A 24,913-nucleotide genomic window follows, 5' to 3' on the forward strand; every position below is an offset into this window, starting at 1 on the left:
CAAGTAAATACTGACCTTCTGCCTTGTTTGCTCAGGCCATAATGTCCGCTTGTCAGTCAGCCACCAGGCGGTGGCGTGTGTTGATGCCAGGCTAATCTTTCGCAGTTTGACTCATGATGTGCTGCCTCCCCCAGAGGGGTCCTTATTAGCCGCAAAACGTTGTGTGACCTTTTAGCATCTTCGCTCCTCCCCGCCACCTACGCCCTCACCCAGCTGGGCCCAATTACCTTGCTCATTACCCCCCTCCTAACAGCAGCAGGACCAAGCAGGTAGCTATCTCTGGCAGCCAATATGTCTGGGACTAAATACAGAGGGGATAACATGAAATTAAAATGAGCTTCATCTCAGGGACATGCAGGTTGAAGACTTTGCTCCTCTCGCTAATGGCACATTTTCTCTTTCTCTTGTCTACTTGACTTATGTGGCATTCTAATTTAGCAGCAGAGCACACCTTCAACATATATTTGACCTTTCCAGCTTCCGTGCTCCCCCTTTTTGCCATCCGTCACAAAGCCCAGGCTGACACCTCAAACATAAGCTGCCCCTTCGGCTGCCGTGTGGACGAGATGATGGGATGATCAATGTTTCCTTAATAACTGCAAAGACAAGAGGGGAGAGATGGATGATAATCCTAAAAGTAGCAGGCTTAATTAGATGGAATGCTGCATACATTGTGGCCTAAGTAGAATTGCTGGGATGGATTAAAATACTCATTAAACAGGCCCTTGCCCAGTTTGGAGTGTGAGGTGAGGTTGGTCTGCAGGGTCATTTGCATAGCCTTCATCTAGAGAAATAGGAATTAAAAGACATGCTCTCTCTTTAATTACCAGGCGCATTCACATGCTAACAAACTTAATTCAAATGATGCACGCTATCATTTGGCGTCATCTGTTAACGCTCCTTTGATTTACTCTTTCAATAACATGTTTGCATGAAAGGCAGAAGCGGTCGGCAAAGTGTGTGATGGCGAACGATGGATGCTTAGATTTACATGTGATGGCGGAGAGATGCTGTATTCATTATTGGACGACCAAAGGAGGCGTAGGTTATTAGCGTGTACTCTGTCAACCAACACGCTGCTTTGCGGTCCAAACGTTTGAGTCGTTACATTGCCAGCAATAACACCTTGTTCATGTGCAGCTCTGTCAATCGTCAGTATCTTGATATGGAATTTTTCTCATTTTTGCTCTAGTAATTGTTCGTTATGTTAAAAGCCTGATCCGGGCTCATCATTCCAACTGCATCAGTTGACAAATAAATATGAACAGTGGTCCTCGGGGTACGAACTAGTTCCGTTCTGAGGACGCATTGTAGTTGAATTTTGGTGTAAAGACACGTTTAGGCTTGCATGCATTTTGTAATGGCGTGCCAATGAGTAAATTGGCTATAATTGGCCATAAAGTGAAGCACATGTAAACAGTGTGGGGCTGTGTGCTAGTGCGCAAAGAAAATTTTGAAATGTTCAAGATTTCCGTGAAGTAGTGGTTATTGCAACGTGAAGGCACCGCTACCTATGCCTGAACAATGCGGGCGGTGCACATGAAAGCGTGTCTCGGTGTGTCTCATTCACATGAATGGGTTAACTTTTACATCACCTCTTGGAGCAAGCTGGGGGGGAATTCTCAATCAATTTCTGTAGCCTCTTGGATTTTCCTTGTGAATTTTAAGTGACCTTAACGCTCAAAGCGATGTCTTCTAGTCAGCAATTCCCTCTGTAACACTCCCACACTGTCCGTGCCTTTTTTTTGTTGCAGTTTATGCCTCCTTCCTTCTCTTTCTGCATTCTTTTTCTGCAGCTGCGAGAAATATGGACTTATCTTTCTTTCGTGCAATGAGAGCTTTTTCTTTGGAGTTCAACATCTTGTGGGTGCCTTGCAAATGAGGAATGAATGAAGCTAGGGGTGATGGCATCATACAGGGGCCAAATAATGCCACGACTGTTTCGCGGATGCGGGAAGTGGTGGTGTGTTGTGCTATTGTCATGCACTCAACGTAAACAGTAAGTTGTGTGGGAGCGTGGTCATTTCGTGGTAATGTGCATCATTTTCGGTCACGGATTGTGTGCCAAGCGCGTAATTTATGCTTTAACAGAACGCAGACGGTGCGCAAACTAGCCTTCACGATCTTTAAGTGACTCAAACTGTACACAGAACACATGAAAGACATAAAAAAAAACATTAATAAAAACACTATACATACCATAATTAAATAACTCCATACTAAAAAAGACAACAAAAAAAACACTGGATTACTTAGTTACTGCTTTTGCTTTCCTAGGAGCACGTCCTTCAACATGCTTAAGGATACTATATAGAGCTGGCACTTATGGACTGTCTGTGAATGAGTCCTGACTGTGTGTGTGTGTGTGTGTGTGTGTGCGTGTGGGTGTGGGAGGACGACGGCTGTGTGCAAAGAGGACAGTTGAGTTTTCTGATGTTGTTTTGACGTGGTTTGGCCCGACAGTGGTAGCCTGTTGTGTTTTTGCAATAAAGACATCGTTGATTGACCACATCCGCGGTCGTCGTCCTTACGACATCCGGGTAGACATAACAATACAATCTTTGTCCTGAATGACATTTGTGACAGTCCAGTGTTGAGAGTAGTGTGGCTGTGTGTGAGCCGGACATCCGCAGTAAATACCGTAATTTCCAGTGTATAACACGCGCCGGTGTTTAAGCCGCACACACTAAATTTAGGGAGAAAAACTGATTTGTACAAATACAGTATAAGCCGCACCGGGCTATAGGCTGCACATGTCCATGTCATAAAATGGCATATTGTCGCGTGCACGAGTCCGTGAGGACCAGGTAGCTCTTTATTATGAGAAAACTCACAACGAACTTATCACAACCCATCTGAAATCACAGGAGGTCATTATGCCTCCCTCTGGAGCCCCCACTGAATCATTGCAGCGCCCCAACAGCCATGGCCAATGAACTGCCTTGCTGGGAAGCAATCAATGCATGATGGGAAGAAGTTAAAATAGTTGTTTTTTTATTCTAAACTCATATAGATACTTGTATTGTATATTTCTTACCTACTTTTTGAGTGTTAAGTTGCTGTGTGATGATTTTAGCGTTCTTTCTAAGATGACACCGTCATCAGACTGTTATATTGAGTAATGGCCTCCGATGGGTTGACAAGCTTGTTGTGAGCTCCTTTATAGGTCGTGATTGGCTCCTGCCAAAGAAAGAGATACCTTTTCTTCACTGACTTGTGACCGGCACAGTATGTAAACGATTAGTAGTAATTTTGAAGTAAAGGAGAACGTGGCCATAAATCTTCTTCTGCTGGCTCTCAACGAAGGTGGCCGCATCTTTCCCCTCTCCTCTCCCTTATCTTCCCTGCTTTGCTTCTTACATCTCGTTTAGTCCTGTCTCATACTTTAAGAGCCTCTCTCTTTTTAAGAGATCTTCTCGATGAAAAGCACAGGTTCGGGGGAACCTGTCTGCCCCGACGGAACGTTCACCGGTGGGTATGCGCTGGAACGTCTGCCTATTCGGAACCACGATAACAGGTCTGTTGCTGATTGGATTAGGCACTGCCAAGGTGTGTCGCAGAATTCGTAAGGCGGAAGCAGCGGATCAACGCAGCCCACAGCTGCCCGTCATGATTGATATGGTGGGTAAAGCCGTTAGCTCTCTGACTGTGACTGTGAATCACAACAAGGAAAACATCTTGGCGATCTTGGAGAAGCTTTCGGCTTTGCAAAGACAGATGGATCGATTGAGAGACCAGAATGGACAAACAGAGTAGCCGGGTCTATTGGAATGCGACTACTCACACTAACCCAAACCCAAACAATCTACTTAATCTGCATTTCGGCCTATCCAAGGTCGTGGCTTGACAACAATTTTCCCCAAGAGATTGCTGCAGTGGGACGCTCTGACCCCCTCCGTCTCTTCTTCACGGACACCTGTTGTTTGCTGTCTCGGTCTCGGGCTCGATCACTGACGTCTCCACAGCAACCTCTGTGTTGCTGTGATGACACACTGCGAAATGAAGCTCTCAAGATTGGGCACCTGTTGGGGGAACTTCTACAGGCCTACACACTCATGCATCCAAGGGCACGCACACCCCTTCCCTCATAAAACGCTTTTGCCGCTATATCCGCCCGGTGCTGGCGAGACGGGGACCATAGCTCGCGCCTATTATGGCTGCATTGGCTACAGCTATGGCTATGGCTGGCTGCTGGCCGCGCTGGGTACACTTCCACTCCCCTGTCCCTCCTCCCCTGGTGCAAGTCTGGTGTTAATGTCGAAAAAGTGTGCTTATTTGTGCTTATGTGTGCTGAGGTTTTTTGACAGTCCCACACTGTAGTCCCCCATCGGAGCTTAGTTTGGAATTGTCTTTCCTTTCCCCTCCCCTCTCCTCTTGTTCTTCCCTTTTCTGTCCCTCCTACATCGCCCAGTTATCCTGTCCTGTTTACTCCCCCGTCTTACTGCATGTTGTACATGTATGGACGGATGATTGCACAATTTCACGTGTACCTCTGTATAAGTGATGAGTAAAGGCCATTCTGATTCTTATTCTGATTCTAATTTAGCCACACTGCTATATAAGCCACAGGGTTCAAAGTTTAAGAAAAAAGTAGTGGCTTATATACCGGAAATTCCAGTAGTTTTTGAGCGACAAAAATGACATTTTTAATTCATCTAACACGAGGACCACCCGCAGTTAGACTAAAAAGCTCAGCTACTACTGATGATTGGGCTTCACTGTTGCTCGAACAGGATTTTATTTATCTGGTGAATAAACACTAAATGACGCGCGTTTGTGCGTGGGCCCGTCCTTCTCTGTGATCATTTTGACATCTGACTCACAGCGTTGCATCATTCGCAGTATCACTGACCACTCTTTCTGCACTAGGAAGTGGAAGAAAAAAAAAAAGTGCTACTTTGTCATCTTCTGCTCAAACTCACCAACGCCTCCGCTTTTGTCTCCCATGTAGTCCAACAGAAGCAGCAGCTGGAGAAGGAGACTGGCCTGAAGATAGTGGAGGCTGGCGTCAGTGACGTAAGTTACATTCACTAGAAATTTGTGCCTGGAATTGGATATTAGTGTGGCTATCGTGCGGGTGTGAGCTCGTGGGACACAAACGACAGTGTGAAGTCCTTTTTGTTTTTGCTCACCTGCAGCTTCATTTGTGCAGCCGCACGCCGTCTTCTTAAGAGGCAATGTATTCCAGACACATTGCTGCTTAAGTGTTTGTCTGCAATTGCCATCCAGTGTCTTCATTTCCTTTAGGAGCGTTTGTCACCATGGTGAATAAAACACAACATGGCATTTTGTAAAACTTGAATGCACAGCAAGTGTGTCCAGATAATGTGAAGGGTTGTCAGTTGCTCGTGACATATTCATTGGGCAAAAATGAAGAGGCGTACAGGAGGACCCTCAGAGTGATCCACATGAAAGGAGAGTAAATGTGTATTCATAAATATTCATACGTGTCAGAGGTAAGGATCTAATCAAGAAGCCATTGATGCGTCATAGCCTTCCATGCTTGCTTAGTAAATGAGTTTCTCTCTGCAAATGACACAGACAGCCTTAGACCCCTGAGCCGCTCTGATCACCAGGCATGCTGGGAACTAAATGCTTGGCGGGACCGTTGCTATTGGCAACCCCTGTCACCCTCAATTCTATACACCAGATCATTTTTCCTTGTTTGTCCCTTTCTTTACCCATCTGAGCCTCCATTCGATCTGATTCACACTTTTTGTTTTTTTGAAATGTCATCACTCTTCACCTTCTTGCTTTCCTTTCACTCATTTATCCCCACACTGACTGATTCCTTAGCAGGCGCTGGTGCAGGGCTGTGTTTGTCATATAGGGCCTATTTGTAGATAATTAGCTGCAATAATAGCCCGCCTGCAGGAGAGAGGCTGGGGGAGGAAGGGAAAAAGCTGCCTTCCACCTCATGGGGAGAAAATCTGTGCCTTGGCTGTGTTTGTAGAGATGCACGTTGAGGAAGTGCAAGAAAAACTGCTCTCCCTGGATGTGTTTGTGTTGCAGAAGGGCAGAGTTGAGGGTAAGTTAGAGAAAATAGTAGCTTTTAACAGGCGAGCCTGTGGAGTAGCCTCTTCAAAAACATGAAGTTTAAAAGGTATGAAGCCAAAAGCCTGCTTGAAGTCAATTTGCTCTAAATTGACCACAGTTATGAGTGACTGCATGCTTTTTACCTATTAGCGGCAAAAAATGGAAATGTGTTAGTTCAATTGCTTTGTGAATGCCTAAGAGGGGCAAATGAAGTAGTATTGGGCTTTAGTGCAGACAACTGGAATAAAAGCTACACTGTGGTTGGTGTCATTAAGGCCACCCTTGTTGCATTTCTATTTAAGAGGTGACAAATGACAAAACAGCTTAGGAAAGATGGCCAGATAGCGACGTCAATAGTGCTTGATGCCGACAAGGATAAGCAAATGTCAGAGCGGTGGGGGAAGGAGACATCAATCAATAGGGGGAGCAAAAGCGACTCTATTCGCCATCCTTACCACAAAATGCAAGAAAAATGTCAACTTTGCTTTTCTTAAATGATGCATGCGTGATTAACAGCCCTGTCTCAAGTGGGAACGTACGTACTCATGGAGACTCAAATAGCAAATGGAGGTCTTCTCGCGGCTTCTCACAGGTTTACAAATGTGCCAAAAAGGAGGGGCGGGGGGAAGTGGTCGATATGGACAGATTTAGCATCTTCATTCACCGAGCACTGTGGTGGTGCATCCAGTTTGTGTGCGCCACAGCATTCAAGGCGCACCAGCAGCGCTCCCACTAGCAACACCCAACGACCCCCCCACCCCCACTCAAAGGATGCAGCCTCACGCCGCGGCATGACCGCCGAACGTAGAGAGGTGAGGGAATAAAAAGCATTCACAGAAGGATATTTTTGAAAGGATTCGGGGAGGCTTTGGCTGTGCTTTGAACTGAAAGACCACAAATACTCTGAAGAGCAGATAACCAACGCAAGTCTGTGGATCTCATCTTGTTGTTGTTGGGGCAGAAAATGGGATTTCAAATGAGATCACCTGACCCTGATCAATATTCATATTGATCTGGAAGCTTTTCAAAGTAGTCTCAACACTTCAAAATAGTCGTAACATAAAATGTGCTTCCTCTGTTGAACGGTTGCTTGTCGTTAATGTTCCTGGTAACGGGGGAGGTGTAGTCTGGGAGATTTGATTGTCAGAAAGGACATTCATTCCTTCTTCCCAGCATTCTGTGTGAGACGCTCCCACAGGGAAGAAGTTGGTGGCTGAATTGACATTCGTTGACATTTTGACAGCCATCTCATGTTGGACATACAGTATATCTGGCCAACTGCTTATGTTAAGAGACTCTCATTAAGCACAAAATTCCCCTGAGCTGCATGTCAGCTGCTAAATGCAAGTCCTATGTGGCAGCAAGGGAGTGTGTTTGTGCATACGCATGTATAAATGTCCAGCACACACACACAAAAAAAGAAAAAATGTCCGGCACATTCTGCATTTGTTCATCAGAATCAGCTTTTTTCGTCTTGTAGGCTACCAAACTAGGAATTTGACTCCTGTCTGACACCACAATCTCCATTGTCATTCTCATCTGCAGCAGTGGTTGCCAAACGTTTCACAGTCCCACACCCCTTCAGACACTTGACACTTGACTTAAAAATAAATACATAATAAAACATCTTAGTTTGATGTGCCAAGTCGAACGTAAAATCTCGTACTTGGCGCCGGAGTTTTTTTCAGTTTTGACATGACTATTTCAAAATGTTGTAGCTTGCAAATGACTCGAGATAAAGGCATACTGTCAATCAGAAACATCAGCAGTATGACCCGAAGTTTGTGATGGGAGTAAATTTGCTCATCTAATTTGCATCTTTTGACGTCACCAGGCTCAGAATTTGTCAGATCCCTGTCTCCACGATGCCCGCTCATCAACAGGTTCATCAAAATGTCTGATCCACTTGTGATACTCTTCCTCATCTCTCAAGCAAACCTAGCCATCATAATTGTGATTTACAGCAGGATCTTGAACACCACTGCTGCCTCAACCGCTATTACTGCTGTTATTACATAGCTAAATATAAAGTATTTAGATCTATCTATCTTATCTATCTATCTATCTATCTATCTATCTATCTATCTATCTATCTATCTATTCATCTATCCATCTATCCATCCATAGTATCCATCCATCCATATTTTCCATCCATCCATCCATAGTATCCATCCATAGTATCCATCCATAGTATCCATCCATTGTATCCATCCATAGTATCCATCCATCCATCCATTGTATCCATCCATAGTATCCATCCATCCATCCATCCATAGTATCCATCATCCATATTTTCCATCCATCCATCCATAGTATTCATCCATAGTATCCATCCATCCATAGTATGGATCCATCCATCCATAGTATCCATCCATAGTATCAGATATCTATGTATGTATGTATGTATGTACCTATCTATCTCTCGATCCATCCATCCATCCATCCATCCATCCATCCATCCATCTATGCCGGTGAATATTCTCATTCATCCAGGTCATTGTATTCTCAGGTCATATCTTATCTATTAGCAGTGTATTTTTTGCAGAGGAGTCCCCCACGGATAGTACCGCTTATGCCGCTATTTCCGCGTTTTTTTACATCCCCGCTACCCACCTCACCACTGGCGGTGTTTTGACAACCCAGCATCCTGCCACCCTGAGCAAGGTTCAGCAGAGCATCGGCTCCAGTAAGCTGCGTGTGGACTGTCAGGGCATCTATGAACTTATAAGTCTATAAACTTATAAACTTTGCATAGAACACGCCCAAAATGTAGCTCAGATCGAAGTTACAGATCGAAGTTACTAATGTCCGCCATCTGAAGTATTAACTACATGGCACACCATATTTGCAGAAATGGCTTGTTAAATTCAGCAATGTTGCTTGTCGCAATTTTGCGCTTAAAGGGTTACAACATCCTACGCCATGTCATTAGTGTACCAAGTAACCGTCTTGTTTGATGAAGGCATGGTCGTTTTTTCTAACTTAAAAAAATCCCGTGGCTTATTTGTCAACTGCACATACACCAGTCAGTGTGTCCAGTCAAGGCACAAATTACAGGCTCATAACTCAGAAAAGTAGTCACAGCACCACGAAAGAAAACCAGCTCTCATTTAGCACACAATATAAAGGATTTTCATTAAACACTCTTAATGCACAACTTACTTATTTGTTTATGCAACACACAACAATGAACAACTTTGTGTCAGTCTCCTTTCTTCTACACTGTAACCCCTGCGGTACCCCCTAGAAATTCTGTCCATAAAAGTAATGAACAGAATCGGTGACAAAAGGGCAGCCTTGGCGGAGTCCAACCCTCACTGGAAACGAGACTTGTTGCCGGTAATGTGTGCCAAGGTCTGACACCAGTCATACAGGGAGCGAACCGCCTGAATTCGCTGGTCCGGTATGAATACTCCCCACAGGATTCCTCGAGGAACATGGTCGAATGCCTTCTCCAAGTCTGCGGAACACGTGTGGGCTGGTTGGGCAAACTCCCATGCACCCTGAAGGACCCTGCTGAGAGCGTAGAGAAATCAGTTCAGTTCAGTTCAGTTTGAGTTCAGTTCAGTGTAGTTCACAGTGCCGTGCAATTCAGTTCAGTTCAGTTCACAACAAAAGTTACCTTCAGGCACTTTACACATGAGACTAAAGTAATATTTCCCAGCACTGCTGTAACTCTCTTGGGCATAGAGCTTCACAGGTTGCCTAAATTCCTAAATGTATTTTGTATGTAGTATGTACAGTAACTGTTCAGATTATGTTGACCTATATTGGATTGGTTTTCACATGTTTTCTAAACACAAATGGGACCAATACCCTTTCACTTTTCTGTATGCGGCCCTCGCTGGAGAAAGTTTGGACACCCCTGATCCACATGATGTCATGGACATTGTGTGTTCATATTATCCATGATTTGTACACGTGTACAGATAGATGTAGATAAATAGATCAATGCAAGCAGTGCTTAATAACGGAATAATCAGGCTGTGATGTTTTGCAGAAGATGAGATCGAATGTAAACAAACAACAATGAAATATGTGAATAAATAATAAATTAGCATTTTGTTCTGGTTAGAAGACTTTGTCTGATGAATATTTATACTCCTGCTTAGTTTAGCTTTAATCTAGAAAGGCCAAGTAGCACTCAGCAACAAACCTCCGAGGCAACGGGACAAACCATTTTAGTGGGTACCTTCAAAGCAAACTTACACTGGCCATTTCCTAGAATAAGGAGAGACGTGGAAGAAAAGTGATGGGAGTTGAGCATGTTGATACAATTAGATGTTCATTTAAGGATGGTGAAGGGCTTGGCTGCACTCCAGGCTGTATATGCATAGTGTATATCGTACATACAGTGTGCGTGCATTTTCCAAGCCTTCCGTCGCTTTTTCCATGAAGCCAAACAATAAAGACACTGGCGCCTTTTTCAGCAATGAGGCTGTTTTGAAAAGTGGTGAAATGCCATTAGCGTGGCAGATCTGGATGTGAAATGTCATAGTGGAGCAGCCCCACTGTGCCTGCAGCCCTGAGGAACTCGGACTCCAGCTGCCTCCCGCTGATGAAAGCCCGTCCAGCGGCTGGGCTTCTCGGCAACCTTTTACCATCACCTGACCTTTGGATTGCACAAATGCCTTTGATAGCGCGCCATACAGCTTGGTATTTGCCTCTCTATACCATGATGCATGCCCCTTCCCCCTCTCGACATGAGAGAACTGCTCTGTTTTAATGAGCATCATAACGTTTCCTCCTCTACATTTAGCTGCTTGCTTGTTGTGCTAGCTGACTGGACAGCTGTTAAGCAGTTTAATGCTTCACATTACATCAGTTTGACAGTGAACGGGTGTGTTTGCATCAAGCACACAAAGAAACTTAATCTTAAAATCCCTCATTTGGATCTGCGGCACTTTATTTTGGTATTTCCAGTTTTGAGTTTATTAGTTTCCTGCGGAACGACAAACCTCACCTGCTTCCAATTTGTACTGAAATCAGGTCACAGTGTCGGGAGTAACTGCATTAAATACCGGCGTTTTAACGCAGTTATTGTTTTCCAGTAACGGGTAGTTTAATATTTATTTCAAACGTTGCACCGACGTTACTGTTACCGACAGTGAAATGTGGTGCGTTATTATCCACGGATATCTATAGAAGCGATCTGGATGTCACTTCAGTTGTTCACTACTACTACTACTACACAGGAAGCTATCTAGCTAGTCAACAAGAGTTGTGGTTGCTCACGCTCAGGAAAACACGGCCCCCAAGCATTTTGGTAGAGAATAAGTTACTTAATCTCATGAAATATCTCAACGGAACACAAAATGATCGCAATAGTTACTTTCCCTGTTAACGACGTACATTCTGTGACTAATTCAGTTACTTATTTGGGAAAGTAACTTGTAACTATAACTCATTTTTCATAAGCCCGAGTCGCCCGAGTGTCATCTCCTGATTGTGTCTAAGGAGTATTCCTGTTTCCCCTTGTTTCCGTAGCTTTAGTCGTATTTGCCTGGTTTGAGCTTGTGAATATCACTTTTAGGCTCCTCACTCTGCCTCAAGCAGTTTTGTGAGTTGTATCATTTTTGCATGGTGCCTGTTTTTCCTGCACGTCTCTCTTAAGTCTCCTTTTTGTGCCTGATACTTTGTATGCATGAATAAACGGACATTATACATCCAAGATCTTTGCCTCTGCCTGCATCACGGGTTCAAACCTTACCTGAACGTCACAGCACATGTCACATCTGCATCCACCTACCTTCCGTTCATTCATGCCTGAGGAATTAAGCGGCTATCCGGTAGTTGTTCTTCTATGCGTGTGATTGAAGCACTCTGTTAAATGATGGCATCGTAAAGTAGGATATTTTTGTGCCTCATGCCTGTGAAAGCTGGCTGTTAATGCTAATTTGTGGACTGGCAGCGGCAGCATTGGGGCTGATGGCTCGGTGCCCGGGGGAGGCTGAAACGGGGGGGACAACCTGTGGTGTCCACAGCTGGGTAGCATGGCAGAGGTTTGAAATATCAGCACTGATGGGCGGGAGGAGGGATGCGGCTGCCATTTGGCCTGGAAAGCTGCATGCCAAGGGACTGGCAGTGGATGCATGCCGGGGCAGGCTGCCATTTATATCATGCAGGTACTTGCCTAGCACATCTGGCACTTTGGTACTGCTGGTGCATCGCCACAAAATGGCAAGTGACTTAAGTTACTGTGGATGGAAGCAGCGTGTGTAAATGTAATTATAATGGCTTTGATATTTAATGAAAACATCTAAGTCAGCCTGCGTGTTAAAATTAGCACTAAGTGAACACCTAACTAACTGAATAGAACATTGTGAATTAAATGGTTGATGCTGAGCAGGAGGTTAATGATTGCACTTTGCTCCCCGTCAGTTGAATGTAATCAACTGTCACATCATTTTTTATTTACTGAAATAGCATAATTGGGAATCTGGTCGTAAACGTTGCCAGTGGAAGGTCAACTAAATAATGAACATCATGAGTTTTTACCTTTTTTTTTATACAAGGATCTTACACTGGCTGGAAAAGAGTGCAACATTTATTATACAGTACATCACTTTTCACTTCATACACACTGTATCATCTCGTTTTTGTCTCTTTGAATGATGCGATCAATGCATCTGTTGGCAGTGAAATTACTATTTCGCCATTGTTCACTGCTACTACTACACAGGAAGCTAAATAGCTATGCAATGAGAGTTGTGGTTGGAAAACACTGCCCCTAGCGTTTTGATAAGAGGACTGCAGGTCGCAAACTCATACGCAGGAAACACATACTTCTACAAAGCTTATTACCAATTCTTTACATACAGACATATCAGAAAAATCCAAACCTACATGGCCCTGTGTGAAAAAGTGATTGCCCCCTAAAGCTAATAACTGGTTGGGCCATCCTTAGCAGCAACAACTGCAATCAAGCGTTTGTGATAACTTGCAATGAGTTTCTTACAGCGCTGTGGAGGAATTTTGGCCCACTCATCTTTGCAGAATTGTTGTAATTCAGCCACATTGGAGGGTTTTCCAGCATGAAGTGCCTTTTTAAGGTCATGCCACAGCATCTCAATAGGATTCAGGTCAGGACTTGGACTAGGCCACTCCAAAGTCTTCATTTTGTTTTTCTTCAGCCATTCAGAGGTGGACTTGCTGGTGTGTTTTGGATCATTGTCCTGCTGCAGAACCCAAGTTGGTTTCAGCTTGAGGTCACCAACAGATGGCCGGACATTCTCCTTCAGGATTTTTTGGTAGACAGCAGAATTCATGGTTCCATTTATCACAGCAAGTCTTCCAGGTCCTGAAGCGGCATAACAGCCCCAGACCATCACACTACCACCACCATATTTTACTGTTGGTATGATGTTCTTTTTCTGCAATGGGGCGTTACTTCTATGCCAGATGTAATGGGACACATACCTTCTAAAAAGTTCAACATTAGTCTCGTTAGACCACAGAGTATTTTCTTAAAGGTCTTGGGGATCATCAAGACGGTTTCTGGCAAAATTGAGACGAGCCTTAATGTTGGTTTTGTTCAGCATTGGTTTTGGTGTTGAAACTCTGCCATGGGCCGTTTTTGCCCAGTATCTTTCTCATGAACACTGACCTTAATTGAAGCAAGTGAGGCCTGCAGTTCTTGGGATGTAGTTGTGGGGTCTTTTGTGACCTCTTGGATGAGTCTTTTTTTTTTCCCTAATAATTGACCATAATCAACCATGAAACAGCGATCATTTATTAATTAATTATTTAAAAAATGTGATAGAGTGAGGGACAACTATATATGAATTAATAAAGCATTGCTGTTTTGTGGTTGACTACGGCCTCTTGTTTGTAAATAAACGCATATTCAAGCGAATTAAGTTTTTTTTTTTTTACCGAGATTAATTAATTAAGTTAAATTAATTAAGCCTTTTCAAGCACAACAATGGCTAAATGAACTAAAATACAAATTACAAGGCATTCAGAAAACACTTTGAAAGGCACGTTGTGCTATGGTCACTAGGTGCCAGTAATGTTGCATTATGTTGCGTTGATAAAGACACTAGCCTCTGAAAGAAGTACTTGTGTCCAGTAACCGGAAAAACAACAATGAACACTCCCAGAGCTAACATGTGAGTCATTTTTATGTCTTATTGTCTCTTAATATATCTACTGTATTGAGTAAGTGTATAAGTGTGATTATAGGAGTGTTACTTCATGTCTAGAGGGCTCCAATAATGTTAAAAACTGGATTTAGAAGGCCACAAACAGGTTATCTAAGTACAGAAACACTTGATTTATAAGTAGGGAATTCTACTTTGTAAATTGACTTCAGGGTCGGGTCTGGAACTAGATAACCGCGATAAAAGAGGGATTACTTTACATAGAAACAGACATACTGTATGTGTTCGATCAATGCAGCACTGATCATTGGTATTTAACAATGAAGTATCTATTTAGTGTCAGGTTTGCGATCAATGCGAAGGAGAAGAAAGGGTAGCATTTCGTTGCTGCTTGTTGATGTTTGGAAGCCATGTCCTTGAGTGCATGCAATCACACGCCAGTCACAGTTCATTACATTGAAGAGCGAGTGGGAAGGTCTTACATTGTAATTATGTTTGTGGGTGAAAATAGGCTCCATTGATTGTATGTCTTTACAGTAATGAGCCATCAATGCAGCGCTATCAAAAGCTTGACATAAATCATCATTCATGTCTGATCAGCCCTACTTTGTGTCGTTGCCAGAGGTTGTGGTTTGAAGCGAGATGTGAGTGTTTGCAGTCTCAGGAGGGTTCAGCTCGCTGTCTTAGGACGCTGGAGGGCACGCTACTCTTCTAAAGCTGGCCGAGCAGTTAGACGACCGAGACGATAGGCAGGCTTTTTTTTCCCGTCGTTTTTTTACCCCTCACTGTCCCTCATCTGATTGGTTGGGCTTGATTAGCATGGGCCGCGCTTCCACCCAATTAGTAGTAATTAAGGCGAGAAATCAGAGCGCCCGCCTGCAGTCGTCACAGCTCGTCAAGTGAGGACAGATGTAGTGTTTCTGGCCACCCTCCACTCTCCATCTCTGCGGCTTCTGGAGGGCGCCGTGCCAAGTTTAACCCCTCAGTAACCCCTGGGCTTACTCTCCCTGCGGGCGTGCGACAGGCCACTGTTGTCATGGTGATAACAGGGTAGAAAATGTTTTGTGAGGACGCAGATGAGAGAACACACGAGCCTGTGACCAAGGACACGACACGCCGCCGCCTCCTATGCTTCTACAGCCATATTGTCGCTGATCTGGAGCCGCGGGTCTCATATGTCTCACGTCCCGTGTGCGTGTATGCGAGGATTTCGTGTGACGTTTGTGTTTTGAGCAGCTTTAATGCTGTTTTTATACTGACAAGACCTGCTTTCCATGCATGTACGGTGGATGCACGCGCATTTGCGATTCAACATTCATCATGGCCCTGCAAATTCAAACATTTTTGGCTAAAAAAAAAATTATTTAGTATTCATTATTATTGTTTTTTTCCCAAAAGAGGCTGTTTTTCCCACAGAAAACACATTGGCCCTAAGTAGGGAGCAATATACATGATAATACAGGTCAAATGTACAGCATACATGGACCACTCTTAAAAAAGCCCACCTTTCCACATGTTTACGTCTTTATGCTTCACTGATGATGTTTTCTCGTTAGTTGTTGAGATTTCGCACTTTCTTCGGCGGTCATTGAACGCACCATAGTTGCTGTGAGATGCAAAAGTGAAACTTCCTCTTACATTATCATACATTACGAGGGCTGATTGATTTTATTGATCCATATTTTGTTTCTAAAAAAAGTATCGATCTTTGAGCCGCAGGTATTGATATATTAAGTCTCGTTCAAATCCCCTGTGTTTTGTCTGGAAGAGCGATTAGGTCAGGTAGCCACTACTGTCGCTAGCGTTTCATTTCTAGCAAGTTACCAAGATGCAGATGAACTTCCTCTTCTGATTCACGCAGTCAGGGCAAGAGAGACAACCCGTGCAGTAAACATTAGATCAGCACCTCAGAGCTTAAAATCAGATGTGTGGGAGTACTTTGGCTTTAGAAAGGAGGGTAACACTTTAGATAGAAGCATAGCGCTTTGCAAGCTGTGCTGGTTGAATATAAAATAGTCAGGAAATACCAGCAACCTGCAAGCCCACCTCAAACATCACCACCCGGACAAGGTAAGGCTACAGGAGGAACCCAAAAAGCTGCCTGGTAAGTGGCTAGACTAGCTACCTCACGTTCAAGCTAAAAATGCTGTCAAATAGCCTGTTCAGAACAGGTCACGTGATACACCACTTCATTGTTCATTATACTGCACTTTATTTGTATTCTTCTCAAAGGCTTGTAAGCCACAAATTGCACTCTTCAAATAAATTAAAGTAATTTTCTCATCACATCTTAGATTCATTTTTTTCCCCAGCATTAAGCTGTTGACACTCTGTCCAGTCACAGCCCTATTGTGTAACTGATACTTTCAGTTTTCAGACGGATGGATAATTCAGTCTAAGTCAATGGGACACCAAAATCACACTGTCCCTTTAAGACAGGAGTGTCCAAAGTGGAGCCCCAGGCGCCATGTGCGACCCGCCGCTGTTTTTTTATTGGCCCGCAGCGCATTCTAACAAGAACACAAAAAAACGTCAGCCGTAATTTTATGAGGATAAATCAAAATATTAAGACAAAAAATTGTAATTTAACCAGAAAAAGTCGTAATTTTACCAGAATAATATTGCAATGTTATGAGGAATAATAAGCATGATTTTAGTAGCATGCAGTTGTAACGTTAAAGAAAAAATACTTTTTTTTTAAGTAATATAAGTAATATAATACGTAATGTAATAAGTAATAGTAGGAGAAACAAACAAAACAATGAATAAAGTTAAAATTTATGGAAAATTAGGTTGCGGAAAAAGTTAAAAGTCAAAATATGGGAATAAAGTCTTAATTGCGAAAAGAAAATGTACAAAAAGAAAGTTTTAATAGTTGGAAAATTATTTTTAAAAACACGCAGAAATGGAAAAAAGTCTCAATTTTACAATAATAAACACATAATATTATGAGGAAAAAGAATCCTGCTTCGGTTGTACAAAGACCGAATGGCACGTAGTAGCGCGCCACCAATCCCGTACTCCCGGAGCACCCCCCACAGGACACCGTTGGGGACACAGTCGAATGGAATAGAGCCCATTCGGGCTAAATATCCTTGTCCTTCCCCGGGATGTAGGCGAAGCTCTGCCGGAGGTGAGAGTTGAAGACTCAACGAACGGGAGACTCTGCCAAACGTTCCCAGCACACCCTCACTACACGTTTGGTCTCCCAGGTCTGTCCGGGATCCTCCATCCGCCATCTAATTCAACTCATCACCAGGTGGTGATCAGCTCAGCCCCTCTTCACCCACGTGTCCAGAACATGCGGACGCAGGTCTGATGATACGACTACACAGTCGATCACAGACCTGGTGCCAAGTGCACTTGTGGACATCCTTATTTCGAACATGGAGTTTGTTATGGACAAACTGTCGTTCGCACAACATAATAACAACATAATACCGCACGGGTTCAGATCAGGGAGGCCATTCCTCCCAATCACGCTCCTCCAGGTCACACTGTCATTGCCCACATGGGCGTTGAAGTCTCCCAGTAGAGTCACCAGTTGGCGTGCTCTCCAGCACCCCTCTGATGGACTCCATGAAGGCTGGATACTCTGAACCGTCGTTCGGTGCGTACGCACAAACGATAGTCAGGACCCTTTCCCCAACCCAAAGGCGTATGGAAATGACCCTCTTGTTCACCGGGGATGACTCCAACACAGAGGCACCGAGCCGGGGTCTCTTAATAAGCCCACACCAGCTCGCGCCTCTCCCCTGCAGCAACTCCAGAGTAGAACAAGGTCCAGCCCCTGTCAAGGAGTTTGGTTCCAGAACACAAACTGTGGGTCGAGGAGAGTCCGACTATCCTGTATCTAGTCAGAATGTCTCAACCTCTCGCACAAGTTCGGGCTCCTTCCCCACCAGAACAGTGACATTCCATGTCCCGCCACCCAAAACACATTGCATCGGACCCTTATGCAGGGTTACCCTGCAGGTACCCACAGGTGGTGGGTCTATGGAGGGAGATCCCGGGTGGCTTCTTTGGGCTGGACACGGCCAGGACCCACGAGTGAAGGCCCGACCACCAGGTCACACTGCCTGCAAGCCCCTCCTTCAGGCCTGGCTCTAGGGTGAGGCCCCGGTATCCCACATCCGGGTGAGGTGCAGTCCCCTCCTCTTGTGTTCATTTGTAGGGTCTTCTGAATCACTCTTGTTCTGGCCCATCACCTAGGACCTGTTTGCCTGGACCTGTTTGCCTTGGGAGACCCTACCAGGGGCAAATAGGCCCAGACGACATACTGTAGCTCCTAGCATCACTCGGGCACTAAAACCCCTCCACCACGATAGGGTGGTGATTCACGGAGGAATCACCATAGAAGTTGATTTTGTTATTTGACATTGTGCTACCTTGTCCTGCAGTCTGCTGATGATGGTGTTGACATTTGAAGAAAGGAGAACTAAGTCTCCATGGCATGTAACACACATCACACCTAGAAAGTGCATCATTCAAACTAGCATAGTTACGTGCACTTTGACAGACGACTACGAGTCTTTTCCGGGTGTTGAGAGGCTTTCAGTTGGAGGCAGGTGAGGAGAGGTACACATGCTAGTGAAAACGTCTTTTTGTCCCTCCACTGTCAGTCTCAGTATCAGAGTTTGCCAGCCCACTAACGTCTTTGCATTATGAACGCTACCTTTGACGAGCTTCGTCGTGTAGTGTAGGCCCTGCTCGCCGCCACTCGTGTGACTTGATGTATTGTCTCACTGTTTTCTTCCCTTTTAAAATTAATTGCAGTTTTATCTCTCCCCACGCCTGCTGAGAACATAATAGTTGAAAAGTATTCAAAGAAAACAATGAAAGCCTCCCTGTTTTCCCTCTCTGCGTTGAACTGTGGACGTGCACCTCTTCTTTTTGCAACAATGGAATTCATCCCGACTCCAAATGTGGTGTAGTATTGGGTCATGGTTTCATATCACAAGTTAAACATCTTCATCACGGCCAGTACAACATGTAATCGTTATTTATTGCAATCATTCTTGGCAGTGATTACTGCTAATTGGCTTAGTTAGATACAGTGGTGTGAAAAAGTGTTTGCCCCCTTCCTGATTTCTTATTTTTTTGTTATCACAAACGCTTGATTGCAGTTGTTGTTGCTAAGGGTGGCCCAACCAGTTATTAGGTTTAGGGGGCAATCACTTTTTCACACAGGGCCATGAAGGTTTGGATTTTTTTCTCCCTTAATAATAAAAAGTTTCATTTAAAAACTGCATTTTGTGTTCAGTTGTGTTGTCGCTGACTAATATTTACATTTGTTTGATGATCTGAAACATTTAAGTGTGACAAAAATGCAAAAAAAATAAATCCGGAAGGGGGCAAACACTTTTTCACACCCCTGTGTCAGTGTGATTGAGGGCCCGATGGCAACTTAGTTTAATTGATTCTGGAATCACTGACATTTTCTGTCCTGTCTTGTGGGCTTAAATGACGTCAAAAAGATTCCATCTTGCTGTTGTATGTGATAATACTAACATGTTCATACATTTTGAATGTTTTACATACTACAACTAAACATAGCAGGATCAAAAATGATATAGACAGAAAATCATCATCGTCTCCATCATCATCTTCCAGATGTTTCCAACACACCACTTTCACAAAGCTGTGCATGTGTGGGTTGCCTTCTTCAAGTGACAAGCATAGGATTTACCTTGATGTGTACTGCTTTCAACTACATGGCATGGACACTGCCTTGGCTGCTAGTTGACTGGCTCATCTGGAGAAAATAGCGCACACACACTTCAAATATTTCCTCTCTGCTGCTGATGAGCATGAGACGGTGCCATTCTGGTAAAAGGTGGAAATATTTGCAAACACAAAGACACTAATGCATTCAAGTTACTGTCAGTCGTTTTTTTGCTGATGGATGTATTTTATGTGTGCGTAAGCACTTTCACAGGACTGCAGTCTATTCGTGGTGGTGAGTTGCGGGGATGACCTTGTCTAATTTGCATAATTGGCCATGATAATAGGAGGAGAGGCAAAAAGTGAACAAAAAAACTAAAAAGCAAAACAAATATGCTTAAAAATACACATTTCTGTCTTTTTGTCATTTTTTTATTGATGTCCCAAACAACAAGGAGACGCCTGTCAGTGCTTTTAGATGGGGGGAGGGGCCCACGACAGCTTCCGCTGCTTGTTGGGAAGAGTGATGCCGCAAGTACGTCCTGGTTAGCGTATTTTTTGGTTTATGTCGAAAATCTGTGCACAGATTTTGCCCCACTCAGCATACAATATTGCGTGCTTCTTGTCGTATTATTCATACCCTGCGTAAGTCCAACTGTGTTCTTAACGTATTTTTATCACAAAAGGGCCCGAGAGAAACGCATTCTGTTTGCGTATGTTTCGGTTTGAGTCGGACCTTCTGAAACTGATTAATGATGCTAACCAGGGGTGTATATAGTCGTTTGGTGGACCAAGGCAAACCCAGTCATTGGGGCCCTTCACATCCTTGTACTGCACTGACAAAAATATATATATTATGTTAATTTGAAGTCATGTAATTTAGGCCACTTTGTGATGAAAAGCGCCGCTCTCAGCTTCATCTCTAGAACTACTGCGTTCTCCGCGGCTGACACGGACTGTAGCAGTGCTGCTGTCAAGAGCATCCGGCTCTTGCTGTCGTTGTGTGTGTACGTTTGTTGTGACTGTGAAAAAGGTTGATCATGATAGATTACTTATTTTGATGTACAGTAGCTTTAAGCATGTCAATTAAGACTGAAACAGTAATTTAGAATTTAAATCAAAGAAAAAAATCTGTTTCATATGAGACATTCCTAGGCAATTGCCTGCGGTTGCCTAATGGTAAGTCCACCCTGATGCTAGCAGAAAGATCATCTAGAGGGGTCTGAATGCTCGCTAAATATGGCAACAAAATTGCTAAATTAGCAACACTGATCCCTTCTGTGACATGAGGTGTGTTAAGCAGCAGTTACGATGCCATCTACTGTACGATAACGATGGGCTACATTCACAGACAGTCTTATTATAATGCGTTTATGAGCAGGGGCCAACAGTGCCAAATGTATTTGCGGAGTTCCAAATTGATCTGTGGCGGTCCACCACAAATAAATGAATGTATGGGAAACACTGGTAAGTGAGGCTTTGAGGTCACAGCTAATTTATGACATCAATGGACGAGGATAAGCCCGTGCTAGAAAATAGACTGCAAGTGTTAGCATTAACAACAGCAACTGGTCGATGTGAAAGTGACAAAAAAAAGGTTTGATTTGACTTCTGGTTGAAAGCTGAATCCTCCATCACCATCACAAATGGAGCCTCGGCACCAGTGTTGCTCAGATAGTTTTGATGAATAATTTATTGCACCCGGTTTGAAAGAGCCAAGCTCAAAGGCAAGTATTTTTGCTGTAGCTGGCAGTTTTTACGTGTGCAGGTATACAGTGCAGCGGTGGCTTGCTAATGCAGGGCTGTAAACACCATTAGGTGTCATTAGAGTCCCACCGTCCTCCCCCTCTTTGCCGCCTTGTCTTACACTCGTTGCAATCAAACTCTCCCACGTGGAGAGGCCTTTTTCTAAACAATATCAACTCCTGTAATGCATGCATGGAAACATTGAAAATGGAGTGTGCAGGTTGAAGGCGAGGACGAACAAGCAAACTAGTTATTGTCTCTTGATCCCGTCTCTCCACCAGCACGGGTGGACGTGTCCTCTGCCATTGCAGGAAGTGCACTTGATCCTGACATTTGTTTAACATTCATCCTCCCCCGCTCTTGTTTGGACACGACCACTGCTTCGCCATCTTTTTTTTTTTTTTTTTTTCATGAGAAATATGAAATGTGTCATGGAGCAGAGCGGAGCTAGGAGTGGAGGACAGATAAGCCCCGCCGGATTGGCTGTGGCTGTCGGAACATGTGCTACCTCCAGGAAGTACTTACTGGTGGATCAAGCGGGCGTGACGCCATCTATATATTTACCACTGACCGTAGAACACTTTCCGTATGTTCCTGCGCTCCAACGCTCTTGTGAAAAGCTAGTGATGCACGTCAAACGCTCGCGCTGTGATAACCGTGACTACAGGCCTCGCTGGAGGATGTGACTTGTTCCCGGAGGCTTTTTGTCACTTAGCCTACTTCACCCATCACCTACGTCTTGTTGGTATTTATTATTCATATTTTCATATTCATATTTTTCCTGTCTGTCTTTGAAGGCGATGCGCTGTGTTAATGTACACAGTATTCTTGTAAGTGCTATGAAACCTTACAAAAATAATGCGTATATGGCTGTAACAAATGTAATTACATTAAAATATGTGTAATTAACACATGCGCATCATATCATGGCAAGCCACACCTCTGTTATACACGGCAGACGGAGGCACGGTGTAGCGTCTGTAGTGCCATTCCAACAGCACGTGTGTATCTCCAACTCGCAAACACGTCCATAGCCCGTTTGTCCTGGGGGCTTCCTCATTCTCACCACACTCGCACGAGGTGCATTCATGGACACCCCGAACATCACAACAACGTCTTCATTATGCGTGCATGTGTGCTCTAAATAAACAGAAAGACAACGAAAAACTAAGTGGATATTCTTATCAGCATTTAAGTGTGAAAATACACTCAAAACATGTGAATTCAACTTATATTTACGTGGTGTCTTTGAACGCAACACCTGATTGCTCATAAAACTGTTAAAGATTCAAATAGTCTCAATCATGTCATTTGGAGCTGTTAATATATACAAATACAGGTAATATATACAAATACAGGTGTCTCTCGCCACTTTGCGGTTCGAATTTCGCGGCTTCACTCTGTGGAGGTTTTTCAAATTAGAGCTGTTTTGTGGTTGAATATGTCCCATTAGTCCAAAAAGTATGCGTATTTGAGCAAGTTTAACGTATTCTTGGTCTAAATTAAGCATAAAAAAATAACACATTCAGAAGTCGCCTTTAAACACATCATATGTAGTATTCTATACTGGTCACTAGGTGTCAGTAATGTTGCTGTGTATTTCTGAGCTTCTGCTGAACTAGGAAGTGTTGATCTGTCCGTGCTGTGTTTTGAGAAACTGCCGTGTGTCTATTTCAAATAAAAAGACTGACTAATTTGCAGCCATCCTGACGTGGTGTCATTCAGCCGCCATTACGCTGATGAGTCAGTAAGCACCGTTGGAACTACATTGTCCAGAAAAAAAACCAACTCTCCCAATCCTAATGTGTACGTCTGTTATGTTTTATTTATGTCTAATATGTCTTATTTTCTGTTATTATGTCTATTACATTAGGTAATATGAGTGTATGGGTGTCTATAGGGGTGTTATTTCACGTCGAGAGGGCTCTAATAATGTTAAAAAACGCATTTAGAAGGTCGTAAACAGGTTTTGAAACTATGAAAATATTCCATTTATAAATAAAGAATCCTACTCTGCGAAAATGTACTTATCACAGTTCGAGCCTGGAACCAATTAGTAATCAATAATAATTAATAATAATAATAATAGACAAGGTATATTTTAAAGGTACACGGTAAACCGGGGATCAAGTCCTGTCAGTTATTTTTGTAATAAAATACAGTCAAAATTGGCATATTTCAGACATAGTTGCAAATTGTGGGGGGAAAATTGTGGAGGGCGGGGTTGGATACTAAGAATAAATTTGATAAAATGACAAGAATCAGGGATATCAAAGCAGAATCAGGGATATCAAAGCAGAAGTTTGGAATTACCATTTTCTGATAGGGAGAGAAAAGAATGTGTAACAAAAGATGACTTATGCAAATATGTATTTATTAAAATATATACAAGTAAATACGTTATTATTAATAATCATAAACAATGCATAACTTCTATTCATTTAATAATAAAATAATACATAAATAAATAGAACATAAAATCAATTAAAATAAAGATATGCTAAGATGTTAGTGTGAGAGTGAGCGAAGCATCCTGGAGAACATTTGGGAAAATTGTCAAGTAGAATGGCCATCCCCCCTGCTCTTATCCTCCTCCGACGCTTTGTATGAGCTACATTACCTAGCTATAATCTCCTGGAAATTATATGATGACATAATGGTATATATATTCAGAATAATGACAACCAATGATTCCATCATTTATTTATATGATGCTAGGGCTGCAGCTAACCATTATTGTCTTAGTCGATTAATCTGAAGCTTGTTTCGATTAATCGAGTTATTAGTTAGGCCCTAACGGACCAAATCAATATTAACCAAACACAAACAGTTAGTGGTTTGGTCCGCAACATATCAGAAAAGAGGCCAAAATGTCCATCACTGATTCCAAAGTCAAAGCTTGTTTTGCCTAAAACACAAAGATAATAGGTCTGCTTTCATGGATAACTAAGGAAATTAAAAGATATTTACATTTTTAACATTTAAAAAAATTACTCAAATACCAAAGCAGTTGTCACTTAATTGGAAATTATCAATTAATCATCAATGTGTCCACTAATTGTTGCTGCGCTAATATGATATACGGTACATCTATTTACAGAGTGGGGAAAAAAGTATGCAATTTTGACATGTCAAATCCGTAGGAACTCTGCTTATATGCCTTGTAAACACCATATGTTTGTATTGTTTCTTCAACTGGCTCATATTAGCACATTGTTTGACTTCTTTATTCAAGCCCTTCCATATTTGAATTCCACATACTGATATGATAAAGATGTTTGCCTTGTGTTGTTATCAATGAAGGAGGTAATGCTCATCTCTTATTGTAAAAACAATGTAAATGCTGTGCTTCGACAAATCATCGA

At 43.1% G+C, this 24,913-nt stretch overlaps 1 protein-coding gene across 2 annotated transcripts in view; it reads left to right on the forward strand.

Moving 5' to 3' along the window:
* Nucleotides 1–24,913, forward strand: part of ptprn2 (protein tyrosine phosphatase receptor type N2) — a 125,226-nt gene that overhangs the window by 69,658 nt on the left and 30,655 nt on the right. For both annotated transcript variants that reach the window (XR_008567310.1, XM_054765011.1), the window contains exon 11: nucleotides 4,952–5,016. Coding sequence is in view for 1 of the 2 variants with exons in the window: in XM_054765011.1 (XP_054620986.1) it covers nucleotides 4,952–5,016 (65 nt within the window). In the remaining variant the exon portion in view is untranslated. The remainder of the gene's footprint in view (nucleotides 1–4,951; nucleotides 5,017–24,913) is intronic.

The sequence above is a fragment of the Dunckerocampus dactyliophorus genome, chromosome 21 (assembly GCF_027744805.1).
Source record: "Dunckerocampus dactyliophorus isolate RoL2022-P2 chromosome 21, RoL_Ddac_1.1, whole genome shotgun sequence".
Classification (NCBI taxonomy): Eukaryota; Metazoa; Chordata; class Actinopteri; order Syngnathiformes; family Syngnathidae; genus Dunckerocampus; species Dunckerocampus dactyliophorus.